Source organism: Larimichthys crocea, chromosome XVII (assembly GCF_000972845.2).
Source record: "Larimichthys crocea isolate SSNF chromosome XVII, L_crocea_2.0, whole genome shotgun sequence".
NCBI classification, from domain to species: domain Eukaryota; kingdom Metazoa; phylum Chordata; class Actinopteri; family Sciaenidae; genus Larimichthys; species Larimichthys crocea.
In genome coordinates, this window is record NC_040027.1 from 19,378,860 (window position 1) to 19,405,075 (window position 26,216).

General features: G+C 40.7%; 2 protein-coding genes across 5 annotated transcripts; one reads left to right on the forward strand and one right to left on the reverse strand.

Moving 5' to 3' along the window:
* Positions 1-2,122: 2,122 nt before the first annotated feature.
* Positions 2,123-24,837, forward strand: tpm4a (tropomyosin 4a). Of its 4 annotated transcripts, none has more exons than XM_019262655.2 (9): positions 2,123-2,439; positions 4,058-4,183; positions 19,359-19,492; positions 19,646-19,763; positions 19,908-19,978; positions 20,065-20,140; positions 21,253-21,315; positions 21,746-21,815; positions 22,550-22,780. In XM_019262655.2, exons 1-9 carry the CDS (start codon positions 2,326-2,328, stop codon positions 22,630-22,632), a joined length of 855 nt encoding a protein of 284 aa, XP_019118200.1. In that variant the 5' UTR covers positions 2,123-2,325; the 3' UTR covers positions 22,633-22,780. The 4 variants fall into 4 exon arrangements, with proteins under 4 accessions (XP_019118200.1, XP_019118194.1, XP_010735093.1 ...); XM_019262649.2 differs by lacking the exon at positions 22,550-22,780 and adding an exon at positions 23,443-24,837 and having other exon boundaries at positions 2,124-2,439; XM_010736791.3 differs by lacking the exons at positions 2,123-2,439; positions 4,058-4,183; positions 22,550-22,780 and adding exons at positions 8,840-9,422; positions 23,443-24,837.
* LOC104923635 (40S ribosomal protein S27-like) lies at positions 24,590-26,216 on the reverse strand. Its single transcript, XM_010736789.3, has 4 exons — positions 26,063-26,216; positions 25,549-25,657; positions 25,325-25,435; positions 24,590-25,232 (listed from the first exon to the last, which is right to left on the reverse strand). Exons 1-4 carry the CDS (start codon positions 26,066-26,068, stop codon positions 25,204-25,206), a joined length of 255 nt encoding a protein of 84 aa, XP_010735091.1. The 5' UTR covers positions 26,069-26,216; the 3' UTR covers positions 24,590-25,203.

Sequence of the window (26,216 nt, forward strand, 5' to 3'; positions counted from 1 at the left end):
TGAGTTTAATATAATATGTTGTCCTTTTATATCCAATACCACATTCCTGACTGCAGTTATAGTTCCAATGATTATATAACAGGTAGAAGCTGCAGCTGAATTTGGACAGGAACACTGAAACATTATGAACTGTACATAATTATGAATGAAAAAGGGAACAAAGAGAAAAAGAGTAACTGGTTGCCAGGAGTGAGCAAAGCAACAAATAAAAGACAACTGGTCCGGTGTAATGGGAGCTCATATTGGATAGTGTTGTTCACATACTGGCACTGAAACTACCCGTTGCATCAGTAGTATTTGGTAGAAAAAGCTTCTGTGTATTGTAACATTTTGGTATCCATTACACTTGCTTTTACCAGCTATCCTTTACCTACTTGACTTGACTTGTCCTTCATTTTTAACTTGGTTAAATTGGTGAAACACAGTCACAACGATGAATTTAGCCTCTTAGTTTAGATTAATGCATGACTAAACTAAATGTTACAACTCATTGCCAACTGATTAGCACAATAGTCTTTACAAACCTTTAAGTGTTTTTGTCATATCGGGTATCAGGTATTCTTTACGGTATTTTAGAGTTTGTTATTTCTAGGTTAACAATAAAAAAGTCATCCTGCGCTCGTATACTAATTTTGCATCCACTGAAATGCTTTCTCGCTTATGACGCTGGCAAAGCAGAGTGAGATTGCCGTGTATTGAACCGCTGTCACTTGCTCAGTCAGCAATGCAGCTAACTGAACTGACTCAGCCCTGGGATGCCAGGAGCCAAACCCAGCAAGAAAACCACCTCGGTAGGGTACTGTGTTCCCTGCCAAACTGGCCATGAAAATTGTGTTTGGTCCCGGGCTCTGGCCATGTTCACTAAACACTGATAATAGATCACTACCTGTAAACACCAATAATCAATATTTATGATGGCCCTTCCCTATCTGACTGTTTTTACAGGGAACACATAAGTATGCAGAAGCAAATAGCACTCTGCTTTCCGTCTCATGGGAGCTTTAAGGTGTAATTGTGCAACCTAATACAAACAAACACACAAACTTAATGATGGGTTCACAAGAACATGGTGCAACCCGGCTGGTGAATATGTGTGCGTCCCCTTCCATCTTTCTTCATATCCCTCTCTCTATGAGCAGCCGTGGACACTGGTCTCCATTGTTCACATAAACTCTGATTCTCAGTCCGGTTTCATCCCTCACTCACCAAACTCAAATATCAGGTGCACAGAACTCAGAGCTTAAATTTCAGACAGCTTCTGACACATTTTTTTATGCTCCCTCTTATAATGACCTTTGGAAATATTGAATACAGGAGCTGTCTGAATTACATCATATAGTCATAAAACCAAAACAGGCTGGTGATACCATGATAGACGCACAGAATCTGAAGGTTGCACCACTGCAACTGCGTTATACAAACTAATCTTTAAAAAAATATTACTTATTTCATTGTATTCTATTGTTTTCATCAACTATTTTTTTTTTACTTTAAGTCTCCATGAAATAACAGTGGATTTGGACAGGACATCAGCTTTAATGGCCAAATATCATGACAGTGTGATTAAAGCATGGGAACTTTCTCTCTTTTTCTTTATCTCTCAAACACTCCCTCCCATTTACTTTGCATTTTACTCTCATTCTCTTAATATACACACTTTAAAATGGCCTTAAAGGAGTGTGAGGTGGCGTACACCAGTGGTACTCTTTATCCATTGACAGGAGGTTAAATGTGGAAACAGGACTTGTGCTTCTCTCTCTCCTGTCTGATGTCTGGCTCTCTCTGAAAACACAACAATCCAAATAAGGAGATCAGCCACGTCTGAAGAGTGAGTGAGCTGAGGGGAGCAGAGTGGAGGAGCCAGACCTTGGGTGTGTGGTTTGATAGGGTGGAGTATGTGCCTGAGTGAGTGATAGTCAGGGAGTCAGGATGGAGTGGACGCAGAGTGGTGAGTGAGGGAGGAATGGATGAAGAGGGAGAGGATGGAGATGAAAGGAGGGAAGGAGGGAGGGGTGAGAACATGGGAGGAGAAGGAGGAGGAGGGGGTGATCAGAGACTGGAGGCAGGTTCTCTGTTTAAATAACTACCCATATAGGGCTCAACTCTTCATCTCTGTTCACAACTTTTTTTGTCTCCTTCCTACTTTCTCCCCCCTTCTGTCTCTGTCTCGCTCTCTCTGTCTCTCTGCAGCTTCGTTGGACTCCAGCTCTCTGCTGTGCTGTACTGTGAGACCCAAACTCCTACACCTCAACACAACAGGAGACACGGACTCACGCTTTTGCATTTTCACATCTCAAAGAAGGAAAATCCAACCAAGCAACCACCATGGAGGCCATCAAGAAGAAGATGCAGATGCTGAAGCTGGACAAGGAGAACGCCATCGACCGGGCAGAGCAGGCAGAGACGGACAAGAAAGCAGCAGAGGACAAATGCAAGCAGGTGGGAATGAAAGAGATGGCAATGGTGTCCAAAAATCAAATCAAAATGCTGTTTCAGTTATAAAAGTTTTGGATTGTGATAAAAACAGCAAAGTTACCTGGAGGAAGTGTCATTATTCAATTGATGGGTTGCAATTGGAGGACAAAACCTATTTCTCAGGAACATTGATGCTGTAGAAAAAAATCCAATCCCAGCAAAAGTCATACTTAAGGTTTTCTTTTAAGGCTTTTCTCTTTATCCAGCTCTTAAACTAATAACAACAACAATACATACCAGACATACCTTTAAGGAATCCGTCTGTAAACACTTTACATTTATTTGTACAACATCCCTCAAGAAGATATACTGGTTTACTTTGCCGTATCACAGCTAGAAAATATGTGAGGGATTTTTTTTTCCCTTCATCCGGAGACTGGCCTGTAAATTCAACAAATGTTTGTGACAGTGTGCGAGACAGAGCTCCTTAAAAGGCCAAGAAACACTCAGGACAAGCTCTTGAAACTATATGGTCTCATTTTTGTGTTAAATAATCGTGGAATTACTTCACTTTCAGCTAAAATTTGCCACCTAAAAGGAAGAACAAATCCAGACATCCAAAAATGTAAACATCAACTTTGGATCGTCATGATTTAATAGGGAAGAAACAAATGACAGCACCTGAATCAGTAGGAGCTGAATGTAGTAACAACAGTTAAGTAACACCATGGTGGTTTGCCCAACTTCAGGTGATGAGACCACCAAGGGTCTGGATTTGGTCACTGGGGAGGAAAAAGCAGTTACATCCCTTCAGGACCAGTTTGAAAAGTTACTGAGCATCTGACTGTGATGAAAACGTTTCTAACACAAAACACATACAGATACTTTCATACATACATGATGAGAATGCAAATAGATACATATAGATACACAAATGGGAGATTGAACACACATGCATCCTCTCACACATACATTAGGCCCATGGTCTCAGGCGCCTGTGTGTTCTCACTGATAACAGCTGTATTTTTAGACACCAGGGGAGAATGACAGTGTGGAATTCAGAGGGATTATCAGATGTACTTCATGGGCTCAGAGGGGAACACTGATTAGGGGGAACATTTGACATTTAACCATGAGTGTGCGAGTGTGTGTGTGTGTGTGTGTATGAGAGAGAGAGAGCGATAGAGAGAGGGAGAGGATTAAGCTCTGAATACCACTGTTCATGTCATGAGAGACTGATAGTAAACCATTACCATTTAAATGTTCCCAAACATCATAAAAACAATTATACTTCCATATCAGACACTGCTGCTTTCTCACTCGTCAAACACCCTGACTTTAATGACGACATCAAACTGAATCATTATTTTGGCTCACAGCAGACACTAAAATAATACATTGATATAATCTAATATTAATATTAGATCATATCAACGTGCTTTTAAAGTTGCTAAAGGTTTCAGGGGTTTGGTGCATTAATCAAACCCTAAGATTTGTTATTTCAGGAAGGATTTCCAACAAACAGGATGATAAGAAATACCAAAAAAAAAACGTATCTTAAAATTTGAATTTGGATGGAAACACACTGAGCTGAGCAGAGACAAAGTGCTGTGAACTGGACTAACCATCTCTCCTGTTGTAGCTGGAGGAAGAGCTGATCGACCTCCAGAAGAAGATGAAGCAGACGGAGGATGAACTGGACAAATTCTCAGAGGGCCTGAAAGATGCTCAGGAGAAACTGGAGCTGTCCGAGAAGAAAGCTGCAGACGTGAGTGAAGAGTCAAACACTCACACTCTATACTTTACATATGCACACACAGGGTGGGGGGTGAAATGAAACTGCTATTTCTATACAGCAATAATACATCAGCACTCTGTCCTACTGAATCCAAGAGGCTCCTGCTCTTGTCGTTAATTACTTGCTTTTTCCGCCTTTGATGCACACTCACGTTACCATGGCACTACTGAAAACTAGAGCCCATTATTCCACAGCTGGGCAATTTCTAAGCCAGCACCAGCTGTGGGTTTACTTTGATCCACAGTGAATGGTTTGGTGCACTTCAGACACTGTTACATTCCTGTGCAGCCACTCCTGAAAGATGAACACACGGATAAACTGTAACCCCCCCCTCACCCAAACACACACCAGACACACACACATATATTCACTGAGGTTATTCAAACCAGCAAACCAGAGCAGAAGAGGTTAACAGACAGGGTGCACAGTTGCAATCCCCATTAACTACAATGATAATGATAATGACAAAGCGCCGTCTTCATGCTTTAAGTCCAAATTCCAGTTTAGGCTTTATCTTAATGTTCAGACATACATTCACGAGAACTGATAATAGAGCTGATATATTTGTGTAAATGTACAGTGTGACAATACCAACTATTTATACTCATATATGACTACTTATAATGACAACAATATAACAAAAACAAGGAAGTTAGGCTTGCTTTACACTGTTATATATCTGTTATATATCATGGGATTCTTCTGTGATTTCATACTTGACCTTGAGAGTTATAGTTACTAGTTACCTTGTAAATTAGTTCTTTATACAACACATATCAGCTTGTATGTGTGCATGTGATGCATTGTTATAGATTAAACTACCCAACAGTGCACAATTTAGTTGGCTACAGAATAGGTCAATCTCCATAGGTCCCCATGTTAAAATGTCCAACCTCGCAGCAGAAATAAACATGTTTACAACGTGGTATTAAATACAGTTTTGGTCTCTATAGCTAATTTCATCGTTCATGACAACTGTACTGAGTCCAACATTCATTCTTTATACTGTCAGTGCTAGTTACACATTAATCCACCAATAGTATAATACATCATAATATAGCACTGACGCAGGGTGGAAAGTTTTTAAAAGGGAGAAGCAGAGGTATCATCTTTTTATCCCATACATTTGTCTTGTTTGTCAAAACCTGGTGCCTACAAAACCCACAATGCAACTGCACCTCTGACAGCTTGGTCACACATTTGGGTGTGTTTTGCTAGTGGTGGCCACACCTAGCCTGAGGCAGAGATGGATAGTGGACTATAGAGGTTTGGTAATCTCACTTCTGAGGAAACTCCACACCCACAAAGTCTTTTCATCTTCAAACATGTGTCATCTTCAAGTGACATCACCTATGGCAATGTATTATATTTTGTACAATTCACTCTTGAGACACAAAAGATTTTATACAACTTTTTTTCACAGTAGTACTCCACAATGCCTTTGAACTTCATGTGAAATTTTGCTTGAATTCCTTTTTATATAAAGTTTTTTAATGCAGTCTCCTATATGAACAGGATGACTGTGTCCTCTACATCGGTCCAAAACTTGAAATTTGTCATAATATTTTTGAATGCACAAATTCAGATAATGTAGCAGAAAATTCATATAGTCAGTTGTCCTGCGGCTAATCAGCAGCAATCTGGGAATAAAGATCATATTCAAGATTGTTGGCAACACTGCAAACCACAGTACTCTATATCTGTCAGTGGTGGTTCCTCAAGCATTTTAGTGCATATAAACACAGCCTGTGTGTGTGTGTGTGTGTGTGTGTGTGTGTGTGTGTGTGTGTGTGTGTGTGTGTGTGTGTGTGTGTGAAAAAGACAGAGAGAGAGAGGAACTCAAATCTAAACAAAGTTTTTATTTGGGTCAGTCAATTAAGTCCAAAATACTGACCATGTCAGTTTAATAACAGCAACTAAGAATCCACTAAGTCATTGCACTGAGATTACTGAGCAAACCGTGCAGGAAGAAGCATCATGCAAACATAAACTATCTCAGCTTCCACCGAGATGTGGTATTGTTTGCGCTTTGTGGAGGATATCCCAAGGAAATGCAGTGTTGTACTACACACAAAGAGAAGGGAAGTGTCTGACATACAGACGTAGCGTCTGAGGCTGAGACACGCTGGATTATCCTCACGCAGTGATTAAATAAACTCTGAACAGTTCTGAGAAGCCTCACATGTAAAGTGGGTCAAGTGGGCCCCTGGAAAAAGTAATGGTTGAAGTTGTGGTTTGAGCCTTGACTAGGTGCAGCTTCCACTCCTGGGTGTGCTGTAGTACGTGGAAAGAGGACATTTTTCTTAAAAATAGATGTTTACCATCACATATTAGCAATTAAATCCTATACACTGACAACAACATTCCCAGCAAGTAAAGCTGCTCTACTCCACTTCCATAAATTCCCCTCCACATGTCACTTATTAGAGGCAGCAGTCAAGTCATTACACATCTGAATTCACACAGAGAACACGACCAGATTGAGAACCTGGAGGGGGGCTGGGAAAGCAGAACAGTGAGCCAAAGACCCCAACAGGAAAGCATTTGTGATTCATAAAAAAAAACCTGAACTAGTAGTGCTGATATTTAGGTCATCACAGCTCACTGTGAGCTCAAACAAGCAGACAGAGAGTCTTACGGAGAAAGCTAAAGGTGGTGCGAGCCGAAGAGGGTGACAGCATGTAGTGTTAATGCAGGTATTGATAACGCTTCACAGCAGTAACATTTACTGTTATAGGGGAACGCTGCACTGTGGGGGCGGCCCGGGCAGAGAAAGCAGAAACCAGGCGGGTGGGGGGGGGCTTTGGTATGTCAGGAATGCAGCTAAGGCAAACAGAAAGCCCCACACTCCTGTGTCTAATGAAATCAATGCTTTGAGCTTTTCCGGTGCAAAGGGGGCAAATCAGACGGAGACTCATACAACAGATGAGACTGATTGTGAGAGATTTTCTTCTTCTTCACGGTGGGCAGCGAAATTCAAGCCGAACTTGAGCCGACCCAAACTGAGCTGAGATCTGCTGGTTTACTCGCTCGTCCAACCAGCGTGTTTGCTCACAGGCTGATTGTATGAATGAGAAACTCAGAGGGTAAACATGAAAGATGCAGCATGAATCTGATTTACACCCAGACAATCAACATCATACAAGCTGGCAGATGGTGGATGATGTTTGTTTGCTTACTTCCATACAAACACTCAGACACACACACAGTCACAGTGATAGGAGAGCTTAGGATGCATCATTGGATGCAGATTACCCCAGAGGTGAGAGGTTAGATCAGTACAAATGCTATATTAACTGGAAGTGAGCAAGATCATTTATTATGTTTTAATATTTTGTGCTTCCTTACTTATAAATGTTGCACAGAAAAACATTGTATGCTGTCCAGAAAGAGAACTTTATTTCAAAATATAATCAAATAGGTCACACCTCACAGCGCCTGTACTAAACTCTATAAAAATACGCACATCTAGAATAATGTGGTGGAAGGTTGCTTTACACTTAAACAACAAACAATTTAATGTGACACTGTTTCTAGCCATGTATATTTATGTTATAAGCTAATCTTGTCTAATATATTGGGCAAGCTCTGCACAATATATCATATTATCTTCTCAATGACTGTCAACCTTTCTATGTTGTGACCTGCATGGTCAAAGTGATGATAAACCGTATCCCCTTTCTCACGTCGGTGAGCTTTGAACAGCTCAAACAGGAAGTGATGTTCCTGTCATGTTCCTATTTTATTGGCTTTTTGACTGTGCGGTCCCAAGTGTTTCCCATGAAAAAAAAAGTGAAGATTTGAAAAAAAATGTCCATGAGACCTCGCTGTATGCACAGGTCTGTCAGACTCTTTAACACCAGCATGACTTCATGACTTCTTTCTATATATTTCTTACTTGTGAGTAATTTCTTATCAACCTTGTGTAAACAAGCTACTGTGGCAAGTGAATTTCCACGATGTGGGATCATTAAAGTCTATCTCATCTTATCTTATCTCATATTGTAACACTCAAGCAGGGACGCACCGATCCAGATTTTTCTCTCGTGATACTCCTGAGTATTCTCCCGAGTCTGACACCCTAATTCTGAGTATTTACTGATACAGAGCACTGATCCATTATACCAGTAGCCTATACTTCAATACATGGGACTCATCATATTTATGTGTGCGCCATGACTGAATGGATCAGCTTCATACTGTCAGCAATGGGGTCGACACTGATCTGGTATGTTGGGTCCACTCATAAAGCTTCAATCAAACGTTGGACGTTGTTTATACATTATATATTATGTTATCAGGCAAGATGGAAGCTTCAAACTTTAAAACGAAGTCTGTAAAATGGGGGAATTTCACTGTCAAATCAAATTTGAAGTGGTTAAACTATGTGTGTGACATCTGAACTGTGGGTACAATAACTGAAGCTAATTCATCCTGGCTTTCCCTTTTTTCGTCTCAAAGTCTCGTAGCAGTGATCACATCAGTCACAGGGATCAGCTTTTACGCACACATACACGCGCGCACAAGCACGCACGCACACACACACACACACACACACACACACACACACACAATAGCACACACATACGCCCCGCCCTCTCTGACCTAATCGTCCCAACCATCTCTCTCTCCTCCTCCGGCACAGTCTGGCGCTCTCCGCTCTCCTCACCGCGCAGCTTTTCTAATCCTCCTCCTCAAACGCAAAGTGTCCGGACCAACAAACTGCAACATTCCTGAGGACAACTTTCTATACAGCACATGAACTTATCATTCCTACAGACCAGAAGAAACATTTGGAGAACACCTGGACACTTTTACTTCCTGCTTATATAACTTTTCTTGCACTTGAACGACTCCTTCACATTCCAAAGACTTTGGCCCCGGACGGACTTTGATTACTTTATTTTTAAAATCAGCCGTCTTTAAAGTCTTCTTTTTTCTTCTTATACTATTCCCAATAGACCCAACGAGCAGGAGGCACTAGCCTACTTTTTTTTTTTGCACAACCCAGAAATAGTGTTAACTGTGTTTTTTTTTTCTACGTGTAGTCTTAAATTAAATAACAAAATAGTAAACAATGGCAGGTATGAACTCTCTGGATGCTGTGAAGAGGAAGATTCAGTGTTTGCAGCAGCAGGCCGACGACGCAGAGGATCGGGCTCAGGTCCTACAGAGACAGCTGGACAGTGAACGGGAGCTCCGAGAGAAAGTGAGACAATCAAATCCTCTCTTTTTTAGGTCTTTTCTCTCTCTTATAACCTCATTTTTTCCACCGCTCCGCTCTACTATCATCTGTCACACCGGTGAAATGATGTTAACCTCTTCATATTCACATCTAAGGCTCAGAAAACTCTAATTAGTTCATGTCATTGATTCATTCGCGGGCGTGATGGTGCCACAATGCAAGGCGTTGGTCCTCAATGAAAAAAGTTTGGATTCCTGCAGGTCTGTGCGCATGCTCAGTGTGGTCTGACTTAGAGGCCGCTGTAAAAACTACAGTGAATAAAGTAGACCACGTAGACAGCATTGAACCTATTGTGCAAAATTTAATTGATCTATCAGACTAGGCCTGATCACTTCTTTTTAATACATGATAATACTGAATCAATTAGGTGTAATTGTAACTTATTAATTAGGTGTTAGCAGATTTTTAATGAAGGGATGATGATGTGACTCTCTAAGGAAATACCATTTTCACACCTTCTAATGTGTCATTGACACTTCTGCAGGGTGGATGTGTGCCAGCAGCATGCCTAACCACCACCACACCACCCTGCCTCCAATGATGATCAGAAAATAACGGGTTAAAAGTATGCCTACTCTGTTATTATGGGATTCAGAGGAATAGATGGAAAAATGTGCCTTTTTCTGCCAGAGATGAAACTTGTTGTTGAGTATTTGATCAACAGAAAGTTAGTAAGCGACATAGTTGCTCTTTAAAATGGCAGCAAAGATTCACAAAAGTGAAAATGTTTTGTTTGAGGCTGAATATCTTTGGCGTTTAGACTGTGGAGCTCTGAAGATGTCAATTTCGCTCAGGGAACTTGTTGTTATTTTCTGTTCTGTAGATCGAGCTGTTAATCATCAGTAATGAGAATAATTGTTAGTTTGCTGTCCATTTTTTAGCACTTGCAGGTGTTTACATTTAAACATATATTATCAGCAGCAGTTGGTCGACCTTAGCTGTAGTAAGTCATCGTTGAAGTTACACAAATTTGCGGTTTCTCGAACTACACGTTGAAAATGACTCATCTGATTTTTCGCTCAGCTCTGTCACCTGCCTGTCTCTTGACTCTGCCCACATCCTAGTTTTGTAGCTTCATGCAGAAAAAAGGTAGAAGCCTCACAGGGAAAAAAAAAATGCTTAGCAGCACAGTTAGGTAACAGTCTTGACTTGTTTCACATGCTGCTTTATGGCATGTGGTGTCATATCCTTTGCATAGGAGCTGGTTAATGACAGGACAAGTATAAAGATTGAAGGCGAGTGGGAGGGGAAGGTGTGGCTGTAAAGATATGGGAGCTGAGATGATGAAAGGAGCTGGCCTGCCCCTTTGTTACAGACTGCCTATTAGGTAACATGCCACCTTTTTAATTTGACAATTGGGTGGTTGCTCTGTTTGTTGCTAATAGTTCTGATATGAACTTCTACACTGTCATCGGTGACGTTATTAATCATTGTTTTAAAATAGTTGGCACTACACAAGTTGGACTGCAACATGAAGTGTGCAGTGCTGTGATAGTTTGGTGGGTGTCTTCTCCTTCTTCATGTAATGTCCTATAAATGTTTGTTCTGTTCAGTGAGTCCAGCTGGCAGGCATATACTAAATCCAAAGCATTGAAGTGGATATAATAAATGGACGGATGAATTGTGTGAGAACTCAAGTGGTGCTTATTCATGTTTCACTTTGAGGACACACCTATTCATTTTCTGATGTTAAGTGAGGCTACTGTGTTGCTTCCTGTCCCATGTAAAGGGGCGGGCATGTGTGCAGTAACTGATTAAGAGTTTGAAGTCAAACATTAACTTTTTTAAGGATAACATACATCTTCATAACTTGCCTGACAAATTTGAATTTGTATCTTTGAGATAGTGAATCTCACAGTAACACTTAACATTAATCCTCTGTTTATCATTTATGACCAGTAAATGAACAGACTGTATATAATGCATCATAATTTAGTTGTAAACAGATATAAAGACAATGATAACGATGCAAAGACATATTTTATAGAGTTACAACCTTGTTATATTATATTCTTATTCATTACAAGCTCAACAAAACACCCTTTATCCACTTATAACTGCATTATCATGTGCATAATGTGTTTGTACTCAGTATAAATGCTAAACGAGGGGGTTAAATTTGTCCTTTATCCACAGAGTGGACGTTACTTTTCCTTCTCATTTCATCCATGTCAGCCTTGATCAAACAGAGCAGTGAATTTGTGCAGTGGGGTTGGTGTGGTCTCATATGTGAATAATTAGGGCAACCTGGAGTTATTCCTTGGCACAAAAACTCTTTCATTGGAGCACAGGGAGATCAAAACAGGAACCGTGCTGAGTGTATTAGGGTAATGAATCATTGTTTGAAAATGTGGAGGCATCAGAAAAAAACACACGGCCACGTCTCTCGCTTAAAGAATAAAAGTAATTGCTTTGTGTTATTTCTAGTGTGGTTTTGATGCCTCTGGAGACGTTACTCAACCACTCAATAATGCTTTCAGGTTCTGTCAGATTACAGAGACATGACATAGCCTTAAAAGGCTCAATTGACTTGCTTAGAAGTGTTTTATGCACGGCCATTATTCTCAGTGAGCTGTTCATTTTTCATACTGTTTCACAACAGTCATAGTTGTTTGCTGGTTGAAAGTTCAGAGTTGAGAGTCAGGCTAAAAATGATTGTTTGCACTTGATTCATCATCCTGTGTGCTGTGTGCGCAACACAGATGAACCAGATTGGCTGCTTTTTAAAACAGGGGAACAAATATGTGATGCCACTTTTCTGTCTGTGAAAGATTTAGGCTAATTAAATTCTGTCTGATATTTGCAGGACTAAATAGTGACTTTGGTAATTACAAAATGTCAGTCAAATACATTAAAAGCTGAATTAAAAGCTCTAAAGTGTCTCTTCTGTTTGTTGAGGTTGAAGTTTTAATGGCCACGTTCAGCACAGTCATGTTGTCAACAGACAACATATGGTTGCCGTGGTGATAATTGGTGTTTTACCACAAAGCGTGCAGAGATACAGTTTGTGGCATACTGATCCATATTTAAACATAGATATAAGGGGAAGTGGGACTCCACTGAGGTATCCGTGTTGAGAAGCAGGTCACCCCCCCTGCCCACCCAGTAAAAACCATCATCCCTACTCAGCTGCCCCTCCCAGGATGTCGTCTGACTCTGGTCCAGAATTTCCTGTGCTTCTACTCCCAGCACTTCCTGTCCCTGAGCTCCAGCCCTGATCAACAGGAAGATTGGTGTGTGTGTTTCTACACAAGTTAATGTAGACTCCAGTTGGTAGTGTACAACTTCAGTGAAAAGTTTAACACCTACAAACATCTTAAATATCCACATCAGCTCCTGTCTGTTCACCCGTTAGCTAGTTTTTATATGGCAATAGGGGTCTGCTATTGATTTTTTTTGTCTGCACTATAATGAAATTTACATTGGATTTGGTTGAGACACTGAAGTAGATTTCCACATACATGCTTATGTTACATCACTTTCAACTCATATTGAAAAACCATTCGCAGGAAGTCATTTAGAAATGATGCTTATCTTAAGCACATCTTCCCTCAGTCAAAACGAACCAGAGGTGTCATCTGTTGGCTGCCTGGTGTGGTCAGCGGGTTTGAAGGTTTATGCTGGGCCTCGAGCAGTCTCCAGCAGATTCTGTGGAAAGAATTACTTCCTGGTTTCACTGTTTTCTTTGGACTTTCTCCCTGGGAATAGCTCAACTTTCCAAATATAACTGCCACATGTTGATACGTTTTAGCAGCATTGGCATTCTGGGGAAAACTCCCATGTTAGTGGCTTAGCTGATTATGTAGGCCAAGGTTGTGGGTTCTAGACCATGCAAGGAGTCGAATATATTTGCACAGTCTGTGCTAGCAAATTTGCTGTGATATTATAAAACTATAAGACTGGAAAAAGATAGTAGCATTTATAGCAGAAAAGCAGTGTTTGAACCTTTTCAACCATCCACATTGAGCCAGTTTTTCTTTATAGATGCCTGCAGCTTCAGTGACGTACTTATTTTGATGTTTTGAGGATCTATGCCTCTATTAAGCACGACAGTGCTAGTACCGCAGACAAAGAAGTAGTAGTTTGTTTAACCTGAAAGAAACATACAAACAGTTTAGTTGCCATAGTAAACTGCTGGTAGGATTGTTAGTACGTAACTCACCTTCCCTGTTGAGACCTGTGTTGTTCTCTAAAAATGCCTTTAAGATGTGTAAATCCCAACAAAACCACAAAAGACAACTGTCTGAATCCTGCAAACCTAAATATTTTGCTTCCAAATATACAGTATTTTGTGGATTCCTGAAGGGCCTACAAATGGTTTGAGTGAACATCTTGCCAGGATTAAACACTTAAGTATTATACAGCAGAGCCTGAATGAAAGAATAAAACCTGCCGAATGTGTGTGAAAGTCTGAATACACACTGTAGAAAAATGCAGACAAATTACATTTTGCACGGAGCAAGCTCATTGTGATGCTTGTCTGGAAGTTTAATGACCTTCTTTTACATATCATACCTCATGACAGACTGGCCTATACTGTGCACAGCTGTCTTTGCATGCCAGATCTTTATGGGAAAAGATTACACACTCACAAGCATGCATTCACATTGAAAGTACAGAGCAGTAGAGTCAGGAATAACTTCCCCTGAAACCCAGCAGCATTGTGCAGCTCATTAGCCCACTGCCCTGGAATCAACCAGTAATTAGATTCCTCTTTCACTTGTCCTTGATCTTGTCTCTAATACATTTAATACACTCAGGTATTTCTTTTGAAAAGGTTCTTTGCTCTTTGCTGATCTGGAAAGTGGCTGAGATGTTTTGGAGGTTCTGTCCAGTTTTGGGTTAGGACACAAATGAAGTCTCCCCCCAGAAAAAGTATATAGGCATAATGGGATGTATAGCTTCTTCTTTGCCATACCTACCTTACCCCACTTACCCTGGCTTGTCTGGGAACAAACAAAGGGAGTATTCTTGCTTATTAGGATTGCTGCCCATCAGGATTTAAACTGGAAGCAGAAGTGCTACACCTGGCCCACCCAGCCAGATAGCTCTCCTGAAGGAATACTATGTCTGCCTTTAATTTTGTAAGATGTGCCATGATTCTGCCTCTTTTTACAGCGCTGTTCATTCCCTTCATGTTCCAGCTGAACTAAGCTCTCCCCGCTCCTATGCGTGTCAGAAAACACTGCCATAACAATACAAACATAAGGAAATGTAACCTACCTTTGCCCATAAAATATACTTGTTTCAGATCTAATGCAGTGCTACAGCACTGTACTGCTGAACTATTCAGGTTAAGATTGCTAAATTTAGCACCCCAGAGCATAAGAAATAATTGTTACACTTTTCCCAACACACTATCCTATGTGCTCAAATAGTAGTCAACCTCAGTGTGTACAGTTATACAGGCGGCAACAGGTACATATTACCATATATAAACTCGATCTAACATCAACATGTTAAAGATATATTGTTCTATCATTTTCTTGCCTTAGCTTTATAAACAGGGTGGACATTTCTGTTTGATGTCAACATTCAGGTATTTCTTAAGTCTCTTTCAGTAGAACTGTGCTTTATCTTCGAGGCAGGCTGTAGGACATTTACCAAGTAGAGGCCAATGGACAATATACTGTATAGTCAACCAGTGACAGCAAGGTGAATGTTAAAGCACAATAGGGTCTTATATTTCAATTGTAGTTTGTGTCACTTGCCGATGTTGCTGAGAATAACCAGGCAATAGTTTGACGTTTTGGAAAATGTGCTTACTGCTTTCTTGCTGAGCTTTAGAAGAGAAAACAGTAAGAGGAAGCAATTGGTTAGCACAGCTTAGCATAAGGCTAGCCTGGCTCTTTGCAAAAGTAAAACCAAAGTATGAAACCAATGTGGTTTTACAGGATCTTTGTGTCCCCATGCAGTCAAGTCTGGGAGGTGAATGCAGCCGGCCAAGAAATGCACTGGCACATAACCCAACTTCAAAACTCCCAAGTGTTGGGGTGTTGTTTAGCTCAGTTGTTAAAGCATCCGCCCCATGTACAAAGGCTCAGTCCTTGATGCGGCAGCCCAGGATTCGAATCCGACCTGTGGCTCATTCCCCATCTCTCTCTCTCCCCACATTCCTGTCACTCTTCAACTGTCTCTATCAAAAATAAAGCTTGAAAGGGAAAAAATATCTTTAAAAGTAAAAAAGAAAAACTCCCAAGTGTTGTTGTTCCAGTTTGTTTATTGCATGGATTACATAAACAAGATGTTACTAAGTGTGCTTTAGGGGTGCTGGTAGGTGGATTTTGTTAACTTTGGACAGAGCCAGGCTAGCTGATTCCCCTCGTTTCCAGTCTTTGTGCTAAGCTAAGCTTACTCAGCTGCTGGCTGTAATGTCACATAATCTGTACGGACATGAGAGTACTATCTATGTTCTCATCTAAGTCTCTGAAAAAAATCCTTTAAGAATCTGAACTATGGCTGAATGCCCTTTAGCAAAGCACTAACTGGTCCAGGGAACCTGTTGAGCAGCCATCAGCTTAAAATACTACTCACCTCTTGAAAAGCACTGGTGTTACATATTAAGCTGGTTTGATAACAGAGCAGCTACTCACAGTGTCTTTTACATACAGTATGTGTGTGAGTGTGTGTGTGTGTGCTCGCTGCCACAATCTTCCTGATACTCGACCACAAACATTCTCCATAGTTTGTTTTACCATATAAGGCGGTGCGCGTCCTTGGCAGCCAAAGAATGTAAAGTGGGTGCTAAAGGAAGAGGCTTGGCCAGAGACAGAGAGAATACTAGTCTGAGAGAAAGAACAATCAAAGGGAGGAAATGAAAAGATGTTGGGCAGCTGACTTCCTGTCACTTTTTTTTTTTTAAGATCCTCATTTGTAAAGTGAGGTATTCTTAGAGTAAAGATCTGGTGCTTCACTTCCCCGTTCTTGTGGATTTTGTCTCAACGTTGCAGTCACATTTGTTTTTTTGTGTGAGAAAGAGCAAAGAGCTTGTGTTGTTGGAGTTTTGAGAATTGATTGATTAAATGATTTTCTTAAGCATGCCGAGGGGAAATTTCAACAGTACCTTCAGGATTTACCCGAAAAGCTGTTCTCTCTTCTCTCTCTGGTCATGGCTGAGTGAATTAGAGGCATGAGAGTATGTGCTGTACACACATAAGCTGTTTTACTTGACACAAGGCTGTCTCTGTCTATAAGGGTATTCCCCCCACCCTCGCCCGCGATTGTGAAAATCTGTTGACAGATAAGGCACCAGGTTGCACACATTTGATTGTAAGCATAGATAGACTCTCACCATATTCGCTAATACTTGTGTTTATGTGTTTGTTGCTTGACAACACAGCAGCTTGCTGGTGGTTATGTTTGTGTGAGAGAGGCCAAGATTGACAGAAGAAGTGACTGTTTGCATGTTTGCAGAGTGTGTGTTTGTGTGTGGAGGTGCATTACAGCATCTGATGTGCCAGTGTAACTGACCTAAAGCTCATGAATAGCATGTTTGTTTGCGTGCTGAAGGTATTCTTCACAGCACACATTGCTTCACTCTAAGTAAGTAACAATATCTGTTATTTCAGGCTCCAGTTTAATTCTCAGCAGCCAGATGTAGTGTCGACAGACCTGCGTAAAAGCATGTTGCTGATGAGGTTTCAAGATGCTTCAACCGATTTATGGCTTTTCATCCATTCTGTGTTGGATTAAATTTTCCTCTGTCAAGTGCTGGCTGCTTTAAGACATGTCGACGCTAGTTCGACAGACATTTCCTGTCTCATATCAACGGCCTCCCTTGGTAGCTCTGGGTGCAGTAGGGCAGGACCTGGGAGAGGACAAAAAAAAAAAAACAAGGGAGAGAGGGAGAGAGAGAGAGAGAGAGAGAGAGAGAGAGGGGTGGAAAGACTGACTGGCTCAGCAGTGTAAGATGACATGGACACAAGAGGGAGAAAATCTTAAATATTAAAATAGAGGCCTGTGCCAGCTGCCGACAAGCGGAAACCATGCTTTCATTTCCTGAAATATTGAGTCTATGACAGAATGGAAGAACACACTGGATGGAGGTCTATTTATTCACAGCACAAACAGACTTAATAAATCTTTTCCATTGAGCTTCCTGGGCTCTCTTTTCCTCTCTCTCCAGTGTCACTTTTCCACGTCAGTGCCAAACCTTTCTCTTAATGACTTTATCTCGTCGAATGCGTAGCAGAATGACTCACCTACCTGTAAACTGAATTGTAGACACTTTGACTGTTGATCTGACTGTCAGGCTGACTTCTGGACTGAATGACTAGGTAATGAGTCACTGACCTACTAACTGCTGCCCTGCAACTGAGCACAGAATAAGGTCTGTTTGTCTAAGAAACCCCCCAGCTGCTTCGTTATAGGAACAGGGAGGTAACCTATGTCGTCTGGGTTTGAATGAACAGTTCAAACATGCAGTTATGTAGTGCCATTTGAGCAGCCTGGTTGTACAGTAAACTTGCATTCTTACAGAGGACAGTCTTTTTGTGGTAACTTTTGTATGAAAACTGGCTGGTCTTCACTTTGAAATCATCTCCCTAGGAGGTGGTGGTTGGATAAACTCCCTAGCTAACAGAGAGGAAATGCCTGTATAGTTGCCTGTTTGCTTTCTTTTCCCTCTCTCTTTGTTTACTAAGGGCAGACAAGAAGAAGCCCATTTGTCCACCCTACTTGGTCCAGTTCTGCATTCACGGTCACCGGAAATTGAGTTTTTGTAAACGTTTCATTCAAAACTAAAGTCCTGTGATCTTCAGATATTAAAAAGGACTTTTGTGTGTTTGGTCAGAGATTGTTTTTTACAGGTAGGCCCCGCTCCTATATGAGATCCTCCAAGGACCTCAAGTCTCCATTTCACTTATTATTCATCATCTACAGTCAGCTATTGATTTGTGAAACAAGAGCAACCCGAGGGAGCATGAACAATAGATTACTGTATTTCATTTTACGCATAGTAGAGATGGGAGTGAATGTATTTAGTCAGACTTTTTTATGTGGATTCAGGAGAATTTGCATGAGTGTAATGAGTGTACAGAGTACAGACACTGACACGGTGCTGATAAGGCAGAATATCTCCATCTAGTCATGGCACTATGGTTATAATCACTTGATTGTTTTAAAGCAGATATTTTCAGAATAAGACTCCTAGAGGCATTAATTTGTGTAGCTGCCTCTCCCCCAAAATGGCTGCCTTTCACAAGAAGGTGCACAGATTCTCTGCAGGACTTAAAATTAGTTGTATGTTTAATTTATATAAACATACAAACTAGCAAGCCTATTATATAAAAAGTCTTGCAACTAAAGAGGGAGATTACCTTTCGGTATTGCTAAAATATAGAATCACTTTACAGAGTGAAGGTGCTTTAAAAAATAAAACATAACTCAGTGCAGAAGAAACTGAAGGATATGTGCTGAGATGTTCTGTTTTTTCCATTTTCATAAGACGAGAAACTTGAGAACTTCATTAATCCTATGAGAGACTCGTGACTCATAAAGGTCTGATTTTAAACCTCCTCTTCATGGAGGTGGTCAGGGAAATGGGGGACAGGACAAGACAACACACTTGATTCCTAGGAGCTAAACTTTGATCTCTGTCACAAAGAGCTTTACAAGCCATAAAACAATAACAAACTATATATGAAAAGCGTGACATTATCTATTTCACTCATCTCATCTATCTAATAGCATTTCTTATCACATTGTTGTGCACACACAACTACAGGTTGCTGTCCATCTTTTTTTCCCTCTCCTCTCACTGCCTTCTTTGTGCCTTCTTCCTTCTTCCTGTTTTATGGTGGGAAGAGGGGGTGCGGGGAGGGAAGACCAGCTTGGATGATTTAAAGTTGAATGAATGAATGACTTAATTTCCCTTTTTCCCCCCTTTTTTTTGCCTCTCAGGCGGAGGGTGATGTAGCAGCTCTGAACCGTAGGATCCAGCTGGTGGAGGAGGAGTTGGACCGAGCCCAGGAGAGGCTGGCCACAGCGCTGCAGAAACTGGAGGAGGCTGAGAAGGCCGCAGATGAGAGCGAGAGGTCAGTTTAAATCATATTAAACAAGATTCAACCTCAGTATACTTAAGATGCAATCGCCAGTGAGAAAATTTTTTGCAACATCTGGCTTTCACAGCATAATTTAAAGGCTTATTTGTATGTGTGTGTATTGGTTACTGTGTCCCATCCAATCAGAGGGATGAAGGTGATTGAGAACAGAGCGATGAAGGATGAAGAGAAGATGGAGATTCAGGAGATGCAGCTGAAGGAGGCCAAACACATCGCAGAGGAGGCTGACCGCAAATACGAGGAGGTGAGGCTTTAGACAGCGGGAGCTAGTTTCGAGCAAGACTGACTTCCTTAAATTGGGAGGCACTCCACTGTTCAGACATTTATTCTCTTTAATCTTAAGCCCCCCACAAATTTCCCACTAAAGTTTTTATGTTTTTCGTCTCAGGTGGCCCGTAAGCTGGTGATCCTAGAGGGAGAGCTGGAGAGAGCCGAAGAGAGGGCCGAGGTCTCAGAATGGTAAAACCAGTGACAACATGAGCGCATACATACTTCAAACGTTGCTCTTTCATTAAAACCAAGCATATGCCGTTCTCTCTCCACAGTAAAGCCAGCGACCTGGAGGAGGAGCTGAAAAATGTGACCAACAACCTGAAGTCCTTAGAAGCCCAGTCTGAGAAGGTAATGACTGGACGCTGCGACAGAAATACATACATACTATACTTTTTTTGGCATCCTGGGGAGTTTTTCCACACAGGAAAGAGGCAGTAGTCTATAAAAACCCTGCTTTTTTAATCCAGTAATGTTCAAAATAAACATTATGTTAAGCCTTTGTGTAAAGCTAGCCTCAAACTTTGAATAAAAACCACTTGTTTACCAAGTTGAGATGCATTCGCTGGCTCTGACAACATTTTTTCCTGCCAAAGGTGAACGCATCTACCAAAATGCATCAGTGGTAAAACATTATTTTCTAACCAGTGGCTTATATTATGGCAAAGCTAACTTTCACAAACACACAATTTAAACATATACAGCAGTACTGTATATAGTGAACACCAGGTCTGGCACCCAGCACACACTCATCTCCACTTCCCTGCATCCTGTCATTTGGGCTGCTCTCATGGCTCAGTGGACAGTAATTTAAGTCAGTAGGGAAGGATACCACATCACCAAAGTATTGTTTCATACTACGTCCATTATAATTGCCTGTCATCAGGCCCTACTTACAACGCAACTGTTTATTTATCCTCCAGGTTGTTTAGAGGAAAACCTGAATGGTATAGGAGTGCGAGACCTGAACTTGTTTGACTTGTACCTTCTTAAATATGTGTTTGCACATTAACTAATGTATCACATGACAAATAAGCCACTGAGGCTCTTTTTTCTATATGCAAGGTTAAATGGTATTCCAGTATACATGAACCAGTAGCCAGTAGAGACCTGCAGTACATTCTTCCTGTTTGCTACATTTCATTCCTCCCCAGGCACAGACAGGCAGCCAGGCTTACCACGTGACCGCTCTACTTCTGCAACACATGCCTTTGCTTTGTTCAGTCAGGCCTGACATGGTTGGCATCACAACTTGTACCCAGGCCAACACCTTGCCTCTTTCATGCCTCTATCTCCCCACTTACATATCGCTCCTTAAAAGGAGCTGTGAAATTAAAGTCAGTGGATGATAGAGAGTGTGTGTGTGTGTGTGTTCACTTTTAAGTTGTAGGTGAATGCATGTGTGAACATGTTTGTCTTCTGCCGCAGATTAGGTCATGCTATTTCTCTGTCTCTGTCAACAGTACTCAGAAAAAGAAGACAAGTACGAGGAGGAGATCAAAGTTCTGACTGACAAACTGAAGGAGGTGAGTGGTTCTACTTCCTCTGATGACATTACTGCATATACTGTTGATGTCATTTTTGTGATAGTGGTAAAAAACACTGGGTGAAGCATCACAACTGGGCCAGGGACTATGACACATGGTGTCTCTGGGTGAAATGCGGCACAGTATCTTAGTAAACACATAATCTAAACCTAACATGGCATCCCCCATACCCCCCCTACATGCTAAAGATGAGTTATTTCTGCTACTAATTTGATGGTTTTAGCTGGTTGTCTTTTATATATGTGCTTTTATAGAAAACCTAAATGTAAAACATGCTATTTTTATGATTACTTCACAATACAGTACAAAAAAGCTCTTCAGCCTCCAGTATGCCAGTCTTGTATTTTGAATTCACAGCATTATAGCTTGTTTCTTACCTTGTAGCATACTGTGTCTGTGTTTCTGTCAGGCTGAAACCCGTGCAGAGTTTGCAGAGAGGACAGTGGCCAAACTGGAAAAGTCCATTGATGACCTGGAAGGTATGAGATCAGTACATGTCATAATGTTGCAGATGTACACCAAAACATTTATTTAACATAGCAATTCAGTCAGTAACTAGCATGACTGGCTTTAAATGAACAACCAATCATCTTAACCAAAAGATGCAGGAACCACAAGCAGGCAGTTTAGTGGAGTTTCCTGTAGGTCAGGGGCAAAACTCTCATCTTAATCCATCTTAATGCTCACATGCACAATTGCATTCAGGGTGACATAGACCCCAGAGGGAGCGTCCTATTTCAGCAACACTAGAAATATTTTGTGAGAGAGTCCCCAAACCAAATGTTTGGAAACTCCTTACCTAAGACAAGCTAATAAAAGACCTTTATTTCTGAAGGACAACTACTCCAAGTCAGCCACGCTGCAAAGAGGGCACAATGTGCTCAGATGTTTTTAGGTCAGCATTATATAGTCGCCGAACCACAGCCAGCTGAGTTTATAGAGTTATTGGTGCACTTTTACGAGGCACTCAGAGCAGGCGTAAATGCTCAAAGCTTACCCAGCCTAAAGAGCTGCAAAGATAATTAGACATGCATCATTGTTTCTTCCAAGCATTTTTGCATCTTTTAAATGCCTGACCTATTTTTTTGTCTTCTCCTTCCTCCCTCCGCTCTTTGCCTCCATCTGCCTCTCATTCTTATGCTGCTTTTGGCTTGTTTGTGTCGCTGCTGTCCTTGGCACCTGCCTGCACTTCCTGTCGACTTCTGACCTCCAGATGAACTGTATGCTCAGAAGCTGAAGTACAAGGCCATTAGTGAGGAGCTGGACCATGCCCTCAATGACATGACATCTTTGTAGATGCTCTTTTTCTTTCTTTGCATCTCACTTCCCCTTTTCTGTCTTGTGTTTCAAATTTTGGGGCTTTCTATCTTCCCTCTGTGGATCATATGTGCCTTCCGCCCATCTTACTATGCAGAAAATAATTAAAAATCCTTCTTTGCTACTTCGCTGCTTTTTGTCTTTCTGTTCTTCATCATTCATACAAGCATAACTACAGCTACATCGTATTCATTGCCATGCATTCTCTGATTTTTGTAATTATGTAACCAACAGTTTTCTCTTGTGAAATTGGTTATTAATGTACATTTTGCATCTAATTATCAGTGAGTTTATGTGAGACAAGGTGAGAGATTTATTATGGTTTTGGTGTGAATTACAGAAGTTCCCCTTTAACCCTTTAAAACACTCTTTTGGTTGTAAATCTAACTGCTTTTTGATTGTTTCTGATTCTGTTTTCACGTGTCAACGCAGTATGTACTGATATGAATATTATTACACAAAGTATCATCTAACACAATGGATGGTCCCATGGTTTAGCACACCAATGCTCTGAAAAGTCTGTACTTTTACTAACAGTCTTCACAGTGGAGAATAACAGTCAGCAGTTCATGCTTGAGAGGCACAGTGGTGTGGTTGAATTTTTTGCATGATGCACAACTTAACCAAAATAGTTATATGCAAAACATCAGTTCAGTGAAAGTGCTCTGCTGTTTTGCGATGGGTGCTGATTAGACCTATAAAGGAGAATATATAGGAACGACATGAGCAGTGTTGTTTGCTGACGGCTGAGGCTTCACTGTGTCATTTTTTTCTTTTTCTTCTCTCCAGAGAAATTATCACATGCCAAAGAGGAGAATCTGGGCATACATCAAGTCCTGGACCAGACCCTGCTGGAACTGAACAACTTATAAACACACAGAGAGGAAACTGGAGAGGATGATGAGATCGTCATGTAACATTCCTTCAATGTTCGACTCCATTCCACATTTCGAGCTGTAAAATCTTTATTCCCCGTGTGAAGGGGGATTAACTTAATGCTTGTCCCTTGATGTTATTTTTTTTTCTAAGGCACAACTTCTTTTTTTTATGATGGGAAGTAATTTTGTCCACATCGCTTCTTCTTTTTTTTTTTTATCTTGAGCTGTGATTACAGAAATTCTCCCCTGAAATTTTGACCACTTATTTAGCAAGAACTGGCAATTAATACACCCAAACGAACCTCAGATGATTTGGTCACTGAACCACTTAAACTGGCTCAATTTTACTTTTTATGTGCACATACATTAAGCCTCTGTCTGATTATTTTAATACATATGCTACAGATGGCATTGGGTTTTGCTCAGTCTACATTAGTGTGGCTCTGAAGTGCCACCCAGTGGTGATATGAACTTAGTCAACAGTTTTCTGACGTGCTGTACCACCTTTAGAGGTTATGAGTTAATGGACATTCGACTTGTGTGTGTTTGTCTTAGCAGTATCCTCCTAAATCTTGTGTTCAAACAGCGTGACAGTCAAATGGACAGGTGATCTTATGGAAAGGTTTTAATATCATTTAAATAAACAGGTCAAGGCACATGCTGCTCAGTCACTCTAAAACTTAATGCCTCTTCTGCCAATCCCCGATCATCCTGAGGCCTACATGTTGTAGATGCACTGAATATTTAGGTGCATCAAAATCTTTATACTCTTTTTGGTGTGGGAATGCGTGCAGAACCTGGGAGCTGTGCATGTATAGTATTTAGCACTTGTGTGCATATCTAAGCTGTACTACCTTCCCCTAAGCTTGACCTGACCATTGACATACTCATTGCCAACAATATGCCATAATGTAGTCAATATTAACTAGATTTACAATATGTTATATTACATGAGTGAGCTAAACCCCAAACCACTGGAAGCTCAGTCAAGTTTTATCAACCATGGATACTTATTGTATATAGTAGAATAATGTTAGGTATGTGAGAAATTGTATTGCTTTTTTTTTTTTTTTGGGTTTTGTTTCATTTACGCCACTTCTTTTTGCCAGGGGAACTCTCAAGACCAAAGAACACACATAACACAGACAATAAATTCTGAAATTGTTTTTATTTTTGTTTGTGATGGTCATCTCATGCCATGGCCATGAAAAAGCGCCTCACATATGATCGAGACCATTTTGAAATATTTCATTCACCAACACCCTCCCTCCCCCTCTATGTCTACCTAATAAATGTTTTACAGAAATCATGAGTTATTGGACTTTTTGTGCCTAATGATTATTAGTTAACATATTATATTATATATATTTTACTTAAAACTAATTAACATTAAGTGCTTCATCTTATCAATCTGATATACAGAAAATACATTCTGAGCACATGGGAATGTCTGCATTAAGTTCATCTTGCATAGCCCTCTCCTGCTGTCTTATGAAACCCCACTGTGGAGGGCAGGGCGGATCAAATCCCAATCACCATTATCGATATGCCATACATTTATGGCTGATTTCTCCACTAACTAACTGACTTAAAATCATGGAGTGTGAGGCTCAGACTCATTTATCCATGGTCCATTCTGCTGCCTGTCGTAGGTGTTTTGTCATACCTCTCCTCAGGAATATTTTCTTCTGAAGGCACAGCCTAGACAAAAAAATAATCAAACATTTCAATATGTCAACACCAGAAAAACAACAAAAAAGGATAATTTGACAGCTTTGTGACATTTCTCTGACCTGCAGTCAGTCTGCATTTGCCCCCTCGTGGTTGGCAGAGGATTAAAGAGCAGCCTGCACAGGGTACCACTGTCTGGGCATGGCTGAAGACTGTGGTGATCTTGTAGCAGCCTAGGGAAGCATTTAAGGATAAATGAGAACATACCACTTTTAAGCACATAATTAATCCAAAAATTACATTAGAATACTAGTGAGGGAAACTATATGTACGGCGCAATCCTTACCTACGCATTTAACATCCATGAAGTAGGAGTTGGGACTCTGCACCAGCCTCTTCTTCTTGTGTCTTGTCCTCTCTTTTGCAAAACTGGGGTGCATCAGATCCTGTTGCAGCTGAGATCAGAGCATGGTTATTAATGATTGTTTTATTAGTTTTCATTGCACTCATTCATTGGCCAACAAAGCGTTTTTGTTATACTCTAATGCCCCCTACAGTCTGGTGAATAAATTGCTACTTAGAGAATATAGACATGTCCAGGCAAGCCCAGGCATCACTCCTGACAACACAAACCTGGATACTGAATACAAATACAAATAAAGATTTATTAACATATTTAAGCATATCCAAGCTGTACACCCCATGCATCAACATAAATCCATCCTTCTGTTTCTTTACATTATATATATGTTTATCAGTAATAACAATAATAAGATGAGCTTTCTATCAACCAGAGCTGTTCTTAAAGTCTGAAACATTTTCTAACCAGAAAAAAAATTGAATAAAAATAATATACTTACAGACATTTTTGCTCAAATCGCTCAGGTTTAGCCTCAAATGTAAGTAAGATGTAATAAAATGCGGTGTTCAGGTTCAGGTGCAGCTCTCTGTGCAGCTGTACTGTTGTTGGTTTGATGAACGTTTGTTGTACTGGAAAAGACCGAGTAGGTGGGG